This window comes from Xenopus tropicalis, chromosome 7 (assembly GCF_000004195.4).
Source record: "Xenopus tropicalis strain Nigerian chromosome 7, UCB_Xtro_10.0, whole genome shotgun sequence".
NCBI classification, from domain to species: domain Eukaryota; kingdom Metazoa; phylum Chordata; class Amphibia; order Anura; family Pipidae; genus Xenopus; species Xenopus tropicalis.
In genome coordinates, this window is record NC_030683.2 from 67,776,765 (window position 1) to 67,794,601 (window position 17,837).

A 17,837-nucleotide genomic window follows, 5' to 3' on the forward strand; every position below is an offset into this window, starting at 1 on the left:
GAAGTTTGCCAGTGACCATCTGGATGATCCAGAGGAGGCATGGGGGAAAGTCATGTGGTCAGATGAGACCAAAGTAGAACTTTTTGGTCTAAACTTCACCCGCCGTGTTTGGAGGAAAAATAAGGATGAGTTGCATCCCAAGAACACCATCCCTACTGTGAAGCATGGGGTGGTAACATTATGCTTTTGGGGTGCTTATTTGCAAAGGGGGCAGGACGACTGCACTGTATTAAGGGGAGGATGAATGGGGCCATGTGTTGTGAGATTTTTAAGCAACAACCTCTTTGCCTCAGTCAGAGCATTGAAGATGGGTCGTGGCTGGGTCTTCCAACATGACAATGACCTGAAGCACACAGCCAGGATAACCAAGGAGTGGCTCTGTAAGAGGCATATCAAGGTTCTGGAGTGGCCTAGCCAATCTCCAGACCTAAATCCAATAGAAAATCTTTGGAGGGAGCTGAAACTCTGTGTTGCTCAGCGACAGCCCCGAAACCTGACAGATCTAGAGGAGATCTGTGTAGAGGAGATCTGTGTGGAGGAGTGGGCCAAAATCCCTGTTGCATTGTGTGCAAACCTGGTCAAGAACTACAGGAAACATTTGACCTCTGTAATTGCAAACAAAGGCTTCTGTACATCAGTTTGAAGAAAGGCTTCTGTACCAAATATTACAGGTGTTCAACTACTTTTGTGCAGGAGTGCAATACAAATACATTCTTTAAAAATCATACAATGTGATTTCCTCTCCATGATTTCTAAGTGGGAGAACTTTCAAAATCACAGGGTGTTCAAATATTTATGTTCCTCACTGTATGTGATGCTTATGTGTGCTGTTAAGGACAGCCAATTGTTTCAGCATCTCACATTTGATCATGGGACCATGGTCAGTATAGTTAACACTGGAAAAATTATTTTTCAAATAACAGGAGAGCAGAATGCAAATGGAAGGCCTAATTTTAGGGCTGTAAGTAACATGGGACTGTAGCTGGGGGAACGGCAGTGAAGGGGTTAACGCACCTGGTTGGTAATGGGGGTTTGTTAAATTAGGCAACAGCTGGGCAGGGGACCTTGGCAGGTAAGGCTAATGCCACACGAGGCGTAGGGCTGAAATTTTCGGCAAGCGGATAAACGCTTGCCGAAAATTCAGCCCTATGCCTCCTACTTGTGCCTGCACCCGAATGAATGGGATACGCTCAGGTGCAGGCACATGTAGCCGATATACGCATGAAAACACGAGACTTTGCATTCTCTCGCGTTTTCATGCGTATATCGGCTACATGTGCCTGCACCCGAGCGTATCCCATTCATTCGGGTGCAGGCACAAGTAGCAGGCGCAGGGCTGATTTTTCGGCAAGCGTTTTTCCGCTTGCCGAAAAAATCAGCCCTACGCCGCGTGTGGCATCAGCCTAAAGGGGCAAACTAAAAGATTGGCTAAAATGGGTTACATGTGTATGGTAGTGGGGTATAAATTGCAAGCTCAAGGGCAAGGCTCACCTTTCTTCAGGAACGCTCTCAAGACGTTCCCACCCACCCACCCTTCCCTCTTTTCATGTTTTTTCTTGTACTGATTGTAAGTCATTAATTGATATTAAAAAAAAAATGTGTTATTGTCACAGCTTGGAGGAGTTTCATTGGTTTAAAACTAATGGGAGAATTTAAACAAATTTGAGATGCTCCTGGCCTGGCAACAAGGCGGAGTGAAAAAGATTTAAACATAAGGCAGCTAGAAGAGTTGTTATTCTGGAGTGCTTGGTTTCATTTACATTTATGTTTTGTGATATATAATAAACAAGCTGCGGCCATTATTTTCCACCCAGCTCTGGTCTCTGAGTGATTCTTTTATTTAAGGTAAACAATGGTTTCATCCAGCTTACAAGTCCCATGTATGAGCACATTCAGTGATTTTGCACTAAAGTATAATTTCTGTGATAATTGTGTTAATTGGAAAGTACAACCAAATTATAAATATGCTGTTTGCATGAGTCTTCTATTCCTTTGGAAGCTCTTCATTTTGTGGGCTGTGCTTAATCTTCTCCAGCATGGGCAACAATACATAAGTTGCCTTGCAAAGCAAATTTAGGCTACTACACAATACATATGTCATGCAATCATTTTCCAACCAAGAATTAACATGAATGGTGGTAAGAAAGTAACTTCAGACACGTGCAGGCTACAAAACATCCTGTCTGCCATGACCATTACAGTTGCCCTCTACTAGGGAATCATTCTAATAAATTCCATATTTTCTGGTTAAAAAAACCATTGTTAAGAAATCTGAAATAGATTGCTCAGGAAATGCAGACTAAAGAACATTGTAAAAAGGTATAGATAACATAATGCATGAATTAGAAAAAGGGTACACATTTCCAAGAGGAGGAAGCACTGTTATTTTAATTATCAGGAAATAGCGGCGGACGCCAGTAGTGACAGGGCCTGGACTCGATTAAACGGGGCCGACCTAAGAAAACTCTAGCACGGCCGGGCCCGTTAGAAACGTCCGGGCCCGGGATGACTGTCCCCCCAGTGCCCCCCTGATGGCGGCCCTGCTGACAGGTTGAAAATGGACAGTTAGGTTGGCAAAATTTTCAGGTTTAGTAACGATTTCTTACAAATGCAGCCCTATCAGTGAAGAACAATTACCAGATGTATTGGTAACTTTTAATGTGCATTCATTTTCAAAGAGTAGTTTTTAGTGTCAGTATCACTTTAACGATGAAGTATGTACAGATACTTCAAAATACAGGGAACTATTATCAAAACAGAATCTTGAGTGAAAATTAATTTTGACTAGGACAACAATCCCAAGAACAGGGCCAAAGTAACACTGGAGTCATTCAAGAACAGTAGGTCTACAGAAGCCAAATCAGTGTTCAGATGTCCACCTAAATTGCTAAAACCACTTGTAAAACATACTTGTAAAGTACTTGATTTTATTTATGCAAAATGTGGCTGTATAAACAAATATAAGTTCAAAGACTGAATACCTTTGCAAACAGTGAACAGTGTCTGAAACTTGTTAGTTTTTTTTTGTAAAACATCATCACAGTAATATCTTTTTAGTGCTTTAAAATAAAAAAAAATATTAGAGCACATAAACCCTCAGATAATTTATCACATGAATACTGTTTCAAGGCATTGCATGTCAAATGAATACATTTACTGCTGTTAACTTGTTGACATTTAGAGTGTATCACCTTCCTTCTTATTCCCTGCAGGTTATCTTCAGGTAAGGTGAGTCCAGAGAGTGTACGGACACTTCGTGCTCCATCTGAATCCTCTGAAGACCAGGGACCCCCATCAAAACGGCCATTGAGTCCTGGGCGTGAAAAAGAGCTTTCTCTTTACAAGAAGACAAAACGTGCCATGACAAGCAAAAAATATAGTGTCAGCCAGGCAGAGGCTGAGGTCACAACACCGATTGAGTTGATTAGCAGGGGGCCAGATGGACGATTTGTGACAGCTGGACCAGAACAAGAACCCACTCTCAGGAGCCGCAGGATTCAGGGTTTTCCATTTGCTGAGGAAACAGATATGTATCCAGAATTTCGACAGTCAGATGAGGAAAATGATGAACCATCTGGTTTAAAGTCCCAGCTAACTCCATTATCCTCAAGCCAGGACTCTCCTCTTCAGCCTCCTGCCTACAGTCCCCGCTTTCAACATCAGCCTTCTGAAGGAAGACAACAACCTTCTGGTCAGTCTAGGCCAGGTGGATATCATCATGGCCATTTGTATGGATACCTTAGCAGTAGCCCTCTAGATTCAGATCCACCTCCACCATTCTACATGCCAGAGGTCAGCCCACTTAGCTCAGTGATGTCCTCCCCCCCATTACTTCCTGAGGGATCATTCCCCCCAATTCCAGAGGAAAATGGGGAAAATAGTTCCACTAGTACTCTTCCTTTAACACACACACCAACAGGGGGACGTTCTCCAGAGCAGTGGGGAGTCCCAGATTTTCCCTTTGTGGGATTAGAAGCCCCAGCCTCTCCATCTCTGTTTGTACAGCATCGGTATGAGACTACTGAAATACGTCGGCCCCTTCCACCACCTCCTCCTCTTCCTTTTCCACATGGACATCCACCACCGAGCTCATTACAAGTACCTTCATATGCTGCCATCCTGCCCCTGGAATCACACCCAGGATGGGTAGGGAGACTACCCAGTCGATGCCCACCACCTCCACATCCATCCTGGCAGGATGCAGCTATGCAACTGGCAGCTCAAGGCCAGCTACGGCACACCAGCCAAGGAATGGGGATCCCGGTGCTTCCATATCCAGACATTCCTCAACCAGGACCCTTAGGGATGGATGCTCGTTGGTTTGAAAGTCGTCCACGTCCACAGATGAGCCCCAGGCAGCATCGTAGACTGGACCCTAGTCTACACCAGGTGGTACTGCAACCATCCCGGCTTTCACCACTTACCCAAAGTCCACTGAGCTCCAGGCATGGTTCTCCTGAACTAAGTGTAAGGGCCAGACCTCGACCTGGTCTTCTGCCTCCGCCATCTGACTGCTCTGGCATTGCCCTCCAACCACCAGGATTTATACACAAATCACCACCTTCCTCTGGATCCCCAGCCAAGAGCAGCCATGGGGAAAGTCCTAGTTATCGATTAACCCCACCCGATACCTCCCCCCATGCCGAAGGACGGAGGAGGATAGGAGAAGAGCGACTGCATGCAGAGACGGCGGTGCTGTGCACTGCAGGGTGAGTGTAAAGCTAGTAATATTGAGGTGGGAGCTCTGCTTTCGAAAGTAGAAGCCTTCTATTAATGCCTCAGTAAAGCCAATAGTTCTCCCTATAATTTTACAAATGATGCAATTCACAGCCACATTTCTGGAAAATTTGCAACAAAATACATAATCATTATCTATGAGACAAAAGGAATGGAGGGATTTAATATAGTCTAAAACATAGAGATAGTCTGTTTAGTGCATGCTAAGGCTTTGCACATGGCACTTTTTGCAGTGTATTGTTTAAGAAACATTGCCACGTTACTGAGTAAGATGGAGTGGGGCGGAGGGTACATTCCTTTTTTCCATGTGACCCAAAGAGAGATTGTAGGGTTGACTCACTAAAGTGCAATAGCGCTTATCACATGCATTTTTGCGTTGAAATCAGCGCAATTGGCTAAAGTATTGCATTAAGTCGCATATCGCGTGCATTAAATAGCGCACAACCGAGTGCGTTAATTTTACTGCATTGCGTTAATTAGCGCACAGAAATAATACATGAACGCATGATTCACAAATGGCGTGCACACGATAAGTAGCTCACGTGCGTTAATTAGCGGGCGCGACAAGTAAATACCACACAAAAAAAGTCTTCGCGGCTTAAATAACGCAAACAGCATCGCGTCTAAATTAACGCAAGTATCCTTTTAGTGAATCGTGTGTTAAGACGTGAAAAATTAGACACGATAACATTTTTAACACATGCTATAAATAGCGCTCGTTTTAACGCACCTTAGTGAATCAGCCCTTATGTTTTTAATTGATGATGAACACACAAAAAAAAGGAGATCTATCCTACCATGTGTCTGTAATGCCACTTACATACACCATTTTCAGAACACTTGATACTTAGTTGCAGTATATATACTTTCAAGAACTCTGAAGTCTTACTGTTAAAGTTTTGCTGCATATTTGTGCAATCAAGTGGCAGTTAAAACACATTGGAAATTCTTCCTTTAGTGTTTGAACAGCTTGTCCTTTGCTATTCCATTAATGAAAAGACCAGTTTTTACACTTGGAACCCAAATATTAAGGCTTTTAATATTCAGGGTGTTTTTAATAGTTTTTAATAGTTTTGGATTAGTTAATAAAATAACTAATCCAATTTTAAAGAAACATATTAAGGCTGACCCTTTCCCATTAATATAAGCATTGTGTCAGTTAACAATCTGTACAATACAAATAAACACTATACATTTGTTATTGTTTTACTGTCATACTACTTTTCTTTTTTTTTCTAAAGCTAAAAACTAACTGCCAGCTACCACATTTAAGGTCACCCTGCTAGCGCTGTGTGTCTTTGTCACACTTGCCTTGGGGCATCACACAGTTGTGATAAGGTAGACTGAAGTGCAAATGTAAATAATACTCCAAGCTATCAAAACCTTTTACTGCCCCCAGTTCATTGGAAAGTTAATGAAAAAGGGTCAGCTGGATGTGCACCTGGCATGTGTTTTAATGCATGCAGATATGATTATTATAGTTAATAGGGCTGTTTCAGTGCATTACTTTTTAAATTATGTATTATCTCTTCTCAAAGATTATTGCAGAGGAAGACAATTTACACACACACACATTTTACACACAAAATATATATATAGTGTGTAAAATATACAGTACACCAAAAAGTGTTCTAATGCATGAATTGAAGCTACACACCTCAATACGGGAAATAGCCCATAAGTAGATGATTGCTCCATTAATAGAATTGTAGATTTTATTTTTTGTATATCATTTTCTGCTGTAAATTAAACCATTACTTTGCAAGTCAGTGCAAACAATTCTGCCATGGTGATGCTAAACAACATTTTTATACAACTCGTTGTTATTCTATTACTTCTTTCAGTTAAATGAGAAACAGAAAGTAACCCCCAAAATGGGTTTTATTCAAGTATACACTAACTAGTAGGAACATTGTGTTTGAATGCCTAGCTTAAATGTGCAGCTAAAGGGAGCGGATTAAACCAATTGTGAAAAAAAGTGTGAGCAGGCACTCTAACAAAATCCCAATGTGCAGGCCATAAAAGTAAAAAGTTATATTTAGTTTACACATTCTTAAAAAAGCTTTACGCATTTCATGCTGCAAAGGCACTTAATCATAGGCTACACAACAGGAATACAGGAGAAAAGAAAACTTTATACAGGTATAGGACCCCTTATCCGGAAACCCGTTATCCAGAAAGCGAATTACGAAAAGCATGTCTTCCATAGACTCCATTTTAATCAAATAATTCAGAATTTTAAAACTGATTTCCTTTTTCTCTGTAGTAATAAAACAGTACCTTGTAATTGATCCCAACTAAGATATAAATAATCCTTATTGGATGCAAAACAATCCAATTGGGGTTAATTAATGTTTGATTGATTTTTTAGCAGACTTAAGGTATGGAGATCCAAATTACAGAAAGACCCCTTATCCGGAATACCCTTGGTCCCGAGCATTCTGGATAACGGATCCTATACCTGTATATACAAAAACAATGGCTTTTTACAAACAATGAGAAAGAGACAAAAAGAGATCACAGTGATTAAGGACATACTGACACCAGAAATGAAATATGTTTTGCATTTGTCATAACATTGTCTTTGCATGCTATTTATAATTTTGCCATAAAAGTATTTGTCAGATGTGTTTACATTACCTAAACCCATGTTCCTCTATGAGGAGGCTGCTATATTTATACAGTCCATTAGCATTAGAAGCTATAACTGACAGGTTAAGAAGAAACAGTCAGATTGGCAAAACAGTCAGGTTTAGGAACTCCAAGTAACAATTGCTTACAGAAGCAAATCTATGAACAAAGAATGGTCAACATGACGTATATGTAACTTTTTATGTAGATTGCTATTTTAAAAAGTAGCTTTTTCGTGTCAGTACAAGATACAAATTCACATCTATAGCACTGATAAATTAGATTCAAAAGGGATATCAGTAGATCATAATACCCTGTGGATTATCATTTGTGTTTAAGATATTTTTTAGATTTTTTTCTAACAATTATTAGAATGAGGTAAGCCATTGTAAACATTTTAATATTTGAGTGACAGTTATTAAATTGTATGGCGTGCTTAAAAGCGGCATATGAATTTGCAAAAGCTATATTAAATTCACTTAAAGGAGTAATTTGTCACATTGCAAATATTATATCCATTACTGACTTTATTATTCCCACCATACAGTAATCCATAGACATTTAGTTTTAAACAGGTTACCAGTAAATGCTTATAATAACTCTGCAATAGGTATATAGGTCTGAGCAAATATAGTGTAGAGAAAGCTTACCCGTGTACACAGTAGGTCCAAGTGCTCATGCCCCAGACCCTCAGCATTGGGGAGCCTAATAGGAACCAAAATAACGAAATAGGCAGGCACTCATAGGCTTTGATTAAGTACCCAGTAAGGTACGAAACACGTAAGACTTTATAGCATTTATGTGTATATGTTAATAATAAAATTACTCTGATTTTACTTCATGCCTGAGCCTTATACCTACTTTTTTGGAGATCCGGAGTGCCTGTCTATTTCGTTATTTTGGTACCAGTAAATGCTACCTGGTGATTAGTTACTATGATTAGTTACAAAGGTTTGCAATTTTGAGGTTACTTAGCAAACTAGTAGTCCCAGTAAGACAGTAGTCTTACTGGGACTACTAGTTTGCTAAGTAACCTCAAAATTGCAAACCTTTGTTCCCTGTTCAGGGTTTAAAAACCAAACTGGCCCAAGCTACTTTTCTGTGGAATGAGGCTCTGTCATATTTTTCCTGCACATGTGTGGTACAGTAAATACTGCACATCTTTTAATTTATGTACACCAGTTGTTTTTAGTTTTTTTCGATACTGGTTAATTTTCTGATACGTAGGATCTGGAAAAAATATATCCAGAATTCTCTAAAGCACATGAAGGCCATCTCCTAGTTTAAGCAAATATTCCAATTTTTAAACAATTTCCTTTTTCTTTGTAATAATAAAACAGTACCTTGTTCTTAATCCCAACTAAGCTGTATAAATCCATATTGGTGGCAAAACAGTCCTATTGGGTGTATTTAATTTTTAAATGATTTTTTAGTAGACTTAAGGTTTGGTAATCAAGATTACATAAAAATCCTTATATGATAAACCCCATGTTCCAAGCATTTGAGATAACTCTTATACCTCTACTAGAGATTTGTTGAAACATAATACACTGAATTAATAAGAGTCAAAATTCCTAATATTACCATTGTGGTGTAATTGCACTACAATATATATTTGTAGAGATGGGGTTGTCCTATGAATAGTAAACAGGCTTGGCCAGTCCGAAACAACTGGGGCAGTTCCATTTCTGCATTAGTATTTGTAAACAAATTCACTATAGTAATGTAAAATTGATTCTCATTAGTATTCTGTTTTGAATTAGATTTCTGAAGATACAATTGAGTATGTCTACTTGATGCAGAATTGCATCACAACCACAGCTTCATATTCTGTCATGAAAATTAACTTCTACAGACCAATTTGTTTGCCACAATATGAAATTCTAGAAGTATTATCTTATGGGAGTTGATACAGTGTTGCTACCAAAATGAGTCCAAGTTGAAACCCCAGAAAATTAAAAAAGACCCAAGCCAATTAACAGATTACAGGCTGGCCTGGACTGGGGATCAAAATTTCATGTACCCAGAGGCCCAGCAATCCCCCACCAGCCCACTGAATAGCGGCATCCTATAACAGCCCCTCTGGCATTTGCAAGAATCCAGAGATTGTCAGTCTAGGCCTGACGAAAGGTATGGGATGTTTTATGTGCTGTAGTGTCCTAAATACCATATGCAATATTTGTGTCATCTGCTTTTTTCTTTAATATTGAGAACCTTGTACTTTATGTTAAGTATGCAGGCGTACAATCATGCTGATGGCAATAATACTACTGGGGTTATTAATGTTGACACGTGTTTATATATTTATGGCATAGTTCTCCATAATAGGGTGATAACCCTTATCTGGAGGAGCTGAATCAGAAATAAATTCTAAATAAGGTAGCCCTAAATATAATAATTAACAATTCTTAGTGTATTAAATCTATTTACAATGGTCTTAACATTTTTGTCAATGGATCTGGTGCTTGAAATGGATGGTGGGCTTTAAAACTGTCGGGATTTTATAAACAGTCATTTGTTGTGGCTTATTTACAACATTACATAGCACAGAACCATGCCACTGAATGTATATACAACTGTGTGATTACATAGATGTTTGGGACATATAGACTTTAAATGGACAAAGATGACAACACCTTGATTGTGTTAGGTGCCTCTAAAACAAAAGGGTAACTGGTTTTCAGTGCTGCAAGTAAATTGTGGTTTAAACCTGTATAGTGTGTGCAGAACTATAGAACAGAAATAGGTTTCTTCATCAACTGGAGAGATCTACAGATAACACTTTCACACAACTTTGCTTCTCTCTCATCATTGCATGTTGTTTACTCAGTAAGGTGGCAATGTTTTTTTTTCCAGTAAGGCAATACATAGGTTGTAAAACAGTCACTCTTTAGGGCCTCGGCTGTTACAGCGGGATACATCTGAAAATATCTTGTAACCCAGGTAACTGAGGATCTCCCTGTGTAAAACACTTTGCATGTGATGTTCTGGCTTTATTGTGGAAAAAATAATTTTTCCGCTTTCCCCTGTGGGCAACATACCACCATGTCTGTCATTGGCCTTACACTTTTCCATCACTCAATTGCATATTGGCGGAATCAATAGTATATGATAACAGCTAATAAGTTTCCATTTTATTTTTTACAGAATTTTACATTTTTGAGATATTCATCAAGTAAAATTTCACCATACAGTATTACCCCAGAAGAGCTTTAACTGTATGTTGCAAAACAGGGGCTTTAAAAAAATACACATTTTAAAGGGGTTACAGATGGTTAAAAAAAAGATGATGAAAAAAGAAGAAACAGCTGTTTTTTTTTTTTTTTGTCTTCAGGAGTGTTTGTAAGGTGTTTCGTATTTAGTGAGCATAGAGTATGCCATTAAGTCTTAGGCCATGCACAGTTTTAATTTGCACATATCTGTTATAACTGCCGGTTGCCATTTTAATTCCGAATCCAAAGCACATCACTTTCCACCACTCTGCCCATGGTAACTGTGTCTGTTTCTGATTGATCTCAGCTATCTGAGCAGTGTTGACGTCATCAACTCCTCCGTCCAATAGGTAAGGGTGATCCATGTCTGAAGGGGGAAGAGGGAAGGGCAGGGTGGGCTAATGGAGGGTGGCAGCATATGGGTGGTACTTATCCCTCTGTTTATTAAACCCAGCACCTGCTTTAAAGGGGAACATAGCATATTTCTTGGAGAACATCAGAAGGCTCAGCTTACAAATGTCATTATTATAATCAGTGAGTGGGTTCATCATGTCTCATCACACATGGATAATATAGTTATCACATGTGTCAGGAAGGGCAAAAAGTTGCACCTGTTCCTGTGTCTTGTATACACATCAATTCCAGCTCTGTGAACTGCATTTGGTGGAGACCATAACACTGAAGACTGGCATAACACTGAAATAATTCCTTGAGTGCTGATTATGTTACTCTTCCCTTAAAGAAGCAATACTGGGGCACAGTTTGCACATATTCATGTCTGTATTTCAGTCTAGATGGCAAGTGTTTGATCTACTTTAAAAAATACACTGAAGAATTAAAAAGTAGACTGACATTTTTTAAAGATTTCGTGAACTTTAGTGCCAGTTGATCAAAATCATTGTTTTGTGTTTGTTAACCTTAGATACAATCCAGTTTTGTGCAGAATTGCATGAACAGTACAGATGCAGTGGGAAATTTTAAATATTTTAATATATATATTTCTGTACATCATTTTAATAAAAGTGTATTTGAATAAATATTTTTTCTTGCTGTGGAGTTTTTCTATTTGCAAAGAATTTTTTTTTTTTTTACTGTATATCTTACGGTAATAATAAAAAAGCTGTAGAGGTAAAAACCTCTCTAGGAATGAAAGGAACTTTTTGAATATTCTGTCTTTGACACCAACTTACCAGCCAAAATACACAATATCCGTTTACAGGTACATCAAACTCCAGACATAGGTTGAGTTTTATGCATAAATATATTGGCTGGTATAATTTCTTACTCATTGATTTCGTATTCAATTGGCTCTCCTTAGATATGTATATTATAGAAAATAAAATAACCAGCAATTCTGCAATGCAGCGCTCAAGGGATTAAAAGTCTGCTATGCCCATCATGGTCTCAAAATATGAACAACTTAAAATGTAAGGCCTTCATTCATTAAATGAAGTAATGAAGCTGCTGCCTATTGATTTAGTGTTTATAGCACATGATACTGATATTATTATCAGATACACAACATCATTCTTATTAGAATACTTTATGCAGCCATGATGTCTGTCTGTGGTCTTTTGTGTTGCATAAATGAATCATTCTTCAATACACAATAATCTTCAAGTTAGCTTTGAAAGGGCTATGCATTAACTGTATCACTTACATTATTTTGTTGCCAATTCTCTTTTGCATGGAAAGTTGTTAGCATGCTGCTAGAGGCTCTTCACCAAGGGCTCCTTATTGTTGGACTTCTGTGAGGGCGCAAGGTTCCCCTTTAAAGGAGACCAGTGCAACTCCTATGCATGAAAAAAAGCTTTGTTCTAATACTGTGACTGTAGCAACCTATATCCTTCGTCTTCCTCCCTTCCTTCTATGGTGATACCCTCCTGCAGGCAGCTACCCGGCAGTCTTGTATTTGCTAATCCCTTAAAAGCAACATTTCCTCTTCACACTAGGTTTCACTCTTACTTTGTATGTTCGTCTTTTTTGTCGTCCATGTTTATATTTTTTTTATTTATTTTACTTTTTTTTTTTTTTTTTAGAACTTTCTGAGATTTAATAGACGTTGCTTGTTAAAACTAAGCAAGCATTCTGCCAATTTTATGTAAATCTGGCGCTGGAGTTTTGTTTCACTGGGATCCGGGGTTATCATTTAACTGGTTGCTTTGAAAATGAACAAAATAATAGTTACAACTTGTCATAAACACTAATATACAAATAAGGATCTGTTTGCCAGATAAGGTATGCAGATATGTTTTACCTAACACAGAAAAAGTGAAAGTATACTCTGTGGGGTAAATTTACTATTGATTGAGTAATTGGTTATAGAAATTGTGCGCGAGTTCCTGACCTCATTTTCTGTGGTCTGTAATAATTACTTGTGCTTGCTGCTGGTCAGCAGCAAGCAAAAGTAATTGATTACAGAAATCACGAGTGAGGTCAGGAACTCACACATGGTTTCTCTAACTAATTGCTTGAGTCCAGAGGCTCGAGCAATAGGAAATGTGCCTTTATATTACTTACTTACTTTTTAATCTTTTATGACGTATATTTTTTTCTGTAACACTACATTGCACTCAAACCTGGTAGGGTTTAGAATTACAGACTGGATAATAAATGGAAAAGGCCCTAACTAGAAAGATAAGTAAAATTAAAAAGGAACTATTATGAAAACATTAAAGGGAAACTCAACTTGAGCTTTTTGAAAAATAAACATAATGTCAAGAATCTTTGCAATATATATCAATTAAAAATCTGCAACCTTTTCATGATATTTAGTGTAAAAATATGGTTTGGAACAGTTACTAGCCCTCGGTTCTGCTGCTGATCTGACTGACTACTTCAGGACTCAAAAAAAAATAAAAAATGTAACAGTAGCTGACTGTCCTCAGCCTGCCTTCAACTTGTATCTTCTAAATCCCACAATTCCCTGCACACTTGACGTGAATAAGGAAAGGAACATCACAGTGCAATGTATTGTGGGTTATGTAGTTCCTGCATGCTTCCTGTAAGCTATGGAAAAATTGTAATATCAATGTTTTAGTCTCTCCTCCCCTGCCAGGATTTCACATGATGCAGAAAGAGAAGAACTTTTTTCAATTGGATTTCAGCACATAAAATGCTATTTATTCATACTCTTTGAACAGATTAAAGTGATAGGTATAACAGGTTTCTGTGTTGGGTGGGCCTCTTTAACAAATTTTGGCTCAAAACCAGCTTTTCCCTTTAAAATGTTTAATATCATGGACATAAAGATTCTTAATACAATACACTAAATAATCTGCTTCTGAAATAATGAAGTGACTCTTCACAATCCCCCTTACAATCCCCCATACAGTTTATTCATGGTTGCATTAAGGCTGCAGGTAAAATGAAATTCTGAAAGGGGATAGAATCTTGATTGCTGCAGAAAAACATTTTTCAATTGATAGTATATATAAAGTCTCTTATTTCCATGACAGCAAACTTATATTTTGTATTTTCATGATAGTTCCCTTTTAAACTAAAAACAAGTGATGATCTTGTTTCAGATATAATTGCTCTGCATTAGCTGTCAGGGGCACTCCAGAGGACATTTTCAATTCTAGGCATGGATTTAAAAAAAAGGAAAAAAGCTGCAAGTTCCTTTTTTACCATAATATGTATATAAAGTATGTATATATCAAAAGATTGATTTTAGTCATCCCTTTCTTTATAATTTACCTATGATTCTTTGTTTGTCTGGATATGATAAAATGTATGTTTTTGCTGTTATGTTTAATGGATACCCAGGTTCCATTTGTCTGATGTTATAACAAGGCTCAGGTCTTGCCTTTTATGTCCCACAGCCTATTTCAGGAAAGTATGGTAAAAGAATTTGAAAACTTACATGTAATATAAAACACATAACTATATTATAAATATACCCCTTTAAACAAACTTTATTCAAAGTCACTGGACTAAAACTACTATGATCAATGAGTATTTATAATAGCTTTTTTTCTTCCAAATGCAACAAAATCCTGTTGAGGAACTACACTATTATTCATTAGAATGTATCTTCTTTTTTGCATTTCCTCATGATTCATTTAGTGTGGGCCACACATTTGTTACCTTAAATGATGTAAAAATAAAGAAGCATAAGTGCAACAGTATGCAGTTTTAGATAACAAGACCCTACGGCTAATGCTGTCCTCATTATAACACTAGTTATGGCCCTGCCCTGCCTCTAGTCTAGAGCAATATGGGCTTTGACGCACAGGGCATTTTGTCCACTATTGCAAACAGGCCAAAAACAATGGTGGTCAAAATGCCCCTGTCTGCCAATGACTGCGGCATCTGAGTTAGGCAGTTTATTTTTCATAGACAGATATGGGAATAAGTGACTGATGAATAGACCTCTGACTACTAATGGTTTTCATCCTGATTTTTAGCAGCAGTCATAATACCCAGAGAACTAAACCCTATAAATGAATATGACTAGAAATATCATATTGTATATACTTAACTTAATAGCATCCCTATAGTAGTAATGATCCAAGCATTCAAAGTTGTCACAGGAGCTCCCCATCTTGGATTTTGTTAGAAGTGTCAGTGATACTCATGCTCAGTGTGCTATGAGCAGCTGCTGAGAAGCTAAGCTTAGGGGTCGTCTCAAATTTTAAAGAAAATAAGGTTGGCCTGTCATAGAAGCTGATGCTACAGAACAGCTTATTCATTTCTGATACTAATGGCACTGATTTCTGAACTGTCATGTAATGAGACTTTAAATTATTTTCTAATAAGCCTTATATTGTGACTTATTTATGTGATTTATATTCTATATACACAGTATATTGTGCATCAGTCCCTAAGCTCAGGTAACTGAAAGCAGCACAGAGCATGTGCAGTAAATCAGCAGAAAAGAAGATGGGGAACTACTGGGGTCATCATTGGAGGCACAGATCTTCCCTGCTAAAAGGCTGTGGCTGACTTAGGCTGGTACAGAAGCCCAAAACATAATGTACAACATTTCTGCCCTAGTTGAGCTCTCCTTTAAGACAGGAATAAGGTATAATTTAAAGTAATTGTAACCTCTAATCGAAGTGCAACATAGAGCACAGATTGTGCCAACTGTCTAAAATCATTTCTACTTTTAGGAAATTGGAAAAGGGTCGATTAAGCAATATGTAACTATCATTGTCTTTAATTAGCCAGCAGCGCCTTATATTTCAGCTGGGTGGCTAAAGCTATCAGAGGCACAATACATTGATAAAGACATGATTAACTTAAGAGTGATGGGTGCATTTATAGAAAATGTACCACTGTTTAAAGGAAAACTACACCCCCAGAATGAATACTCCAACAGATAGTTTATATCATGCTAAGTGACCTATTAAAGTATCTTACCAAACTGGAGTATTGCACTTTTCCATCTTTTCTCTTGAGGGAGCACAATACCCCTTTTTTGTGATAAGCTGTGTGCTCCCTCAGAGATCACCTAACCAGAAAAAGTGCAGCTCTAACTGTAACAGAAAGAGTGTAAAAGACAGAACTTATGTGTGCATTGATTTGTTTGTGTGCACCCTGAATCGTATGATCCCAGGAGGCGGCCCTTCATTTATAAAATGCCAATTTTTTTATTTAGGTTTAATGGCACATATATAATAAAAAAGTATATTTTTATAAAAATGGTTTATTTAGATGAAACAGGGTTTCACATATGAGCCGTTTTATGCAATATATTTTTAGACCCTCATAGTTTGGTTGCCTTGCGGAAGTTGCCATGAGAGGAAACGGTGTGTGCCATCCCACCGGCGATATACATTTTCGCCGGTGGGATGGCATTTCGGGGAGATTAGTTGCCCGCAACAAGGAAGTTTTGTCTTGGGCGACTAATTCCCTTTGTGTCACAGCCCTTAGTCAGCATCTTTTGATAACTATAGTAGTATGCTGGGTATCACACAGTAGCTGATGAAGAAACTCCCAGGCACTCTTTGAAGTTAAGAGAAGCACAGTTAAAGTCTTTTAGTAATGTAATCAAACATAATAGAGAAGGAGACCATGAAATGAACACAGGAAAGTCTTTAACTCAGTGATCCCTAACCAGTGGCTCGTGAGCAACATGTTGCTCACTAACCCCATGGATGTTGCTCTCAGTGCCCCCACCCAGGTAGTTATTTTTGAATTCCTGACTTAGTGGCAAGTTTTGGTTGAATAAAAACAAGATTTACTACCAAATAAAGCCTTCTGTAAGCTGGTAGGTAGCTGGCAGTGCTACCTAATAGCCAATCTTAGCCCTTATTTGGCACCTCTATGAACTTTTATTATGCTGCTGTTGCTCTCCAAGTCTTTTTACATTTGACTGTGGCTCATGAGTAAGAAAGTTTGGGGATCCCTGCTCTAACTTTATGCAGTTGAATCTGGTCTTAAAATATAGTACTCTTGATACACTCACTCTTGATAATCTATTTTGAAATGGGTGGAGATATACATATGGTGACAACTAGTCCATTGTGATGATAATGATGGGGCTATAAAGGGAGTGTTAAAAAGATAAAACACTATACTATGCAGTTACTGCAATTTGAAAATAACATGGATATGGTAGTACCTTTTAATTTATAACCTTTATACATGGGACCTTAATTTCTACAGACTGCATTGTTTATGGAGAGGAAAAACAATCATATAATTCATATATTGTTGTTATTCTCTCTAGCATAATTTTAAAATTGTATTTACAAAGGTCATCATTCTCCACAACAATTAATATAGGCTAATACTCATAAAGTACATAAAGTTTGCAACACATCTACCCATTCATCAGGTGGCCCTGGTCAGCTGTTTGTTATAAGTTACTAGTCCTGGACAAAACTTTGGTCTTTTATAACATTACCCAGAGTGATCTTTAGCCTGCAATTAATCCATGAACGTAAAAAACAATATATAGGTTATTTAGCCCATATCTAGTTCTGTGTGGGCCCATGCACCAACAACTGCTAGTCCCCCACACAGGATGTCCTCCCAGCCTAGGAACCTTAAAGTAGAAGTATGGAAGCATGTTGCTATAAAATGAGTAAATTACCAGCCCTCTGTAAAGTTTGTCTGTAAGGTGAAAAAAATACTAGTGTTGCAACCAATAAGGGATTGTTTTCATTAAAAAGGTTATTATATTACTTGGAGATTCAGGGAGCTAGACAATCAAGCTAGAAGGGCTGCACTGATCATAATATTTAATTTAAAGAAGAAGGAAAGGCTAAGTCACTTGGGGGTGCCAAAATGTTAGGCACCCCCAAGTAA

The 17,837-nt window shown here is 38.0% G+C and overlaps 1 protein-coding gene across 7 annotated transcripts in view; it reads left to right on the plus strand.

The window, feature by feature from the left end:
* The window catches only part of igsf9b (immunoglobulin superfamily member 9B), an 82,481-nt gene that overhangs the window by 55,183 nt on the left and 9,461 nt on the right, over positions 1-17,837 (plus strand). For 4 of the 7 annotated variants that reach the window (XM_031905796.1, XM_002937983.5, XM_031905797.1 and 1 more), the window contains exon 18: positions 3,213-4,709. In XM_031905796.1, coding sequence (XP_031761656.1) covers positions 3,213-4,709 — 1,497 coding nt within the window. Of the gene's footprint in view, positions 1-3,212; positions 4,710-10,515; positions 11,618-17,837 lie in introns of those variants that run through there. The other 3 variants (XM_031905798.1, XM_031905799.1, XR_004223570.1) reach the window with 2 other exon arrangements.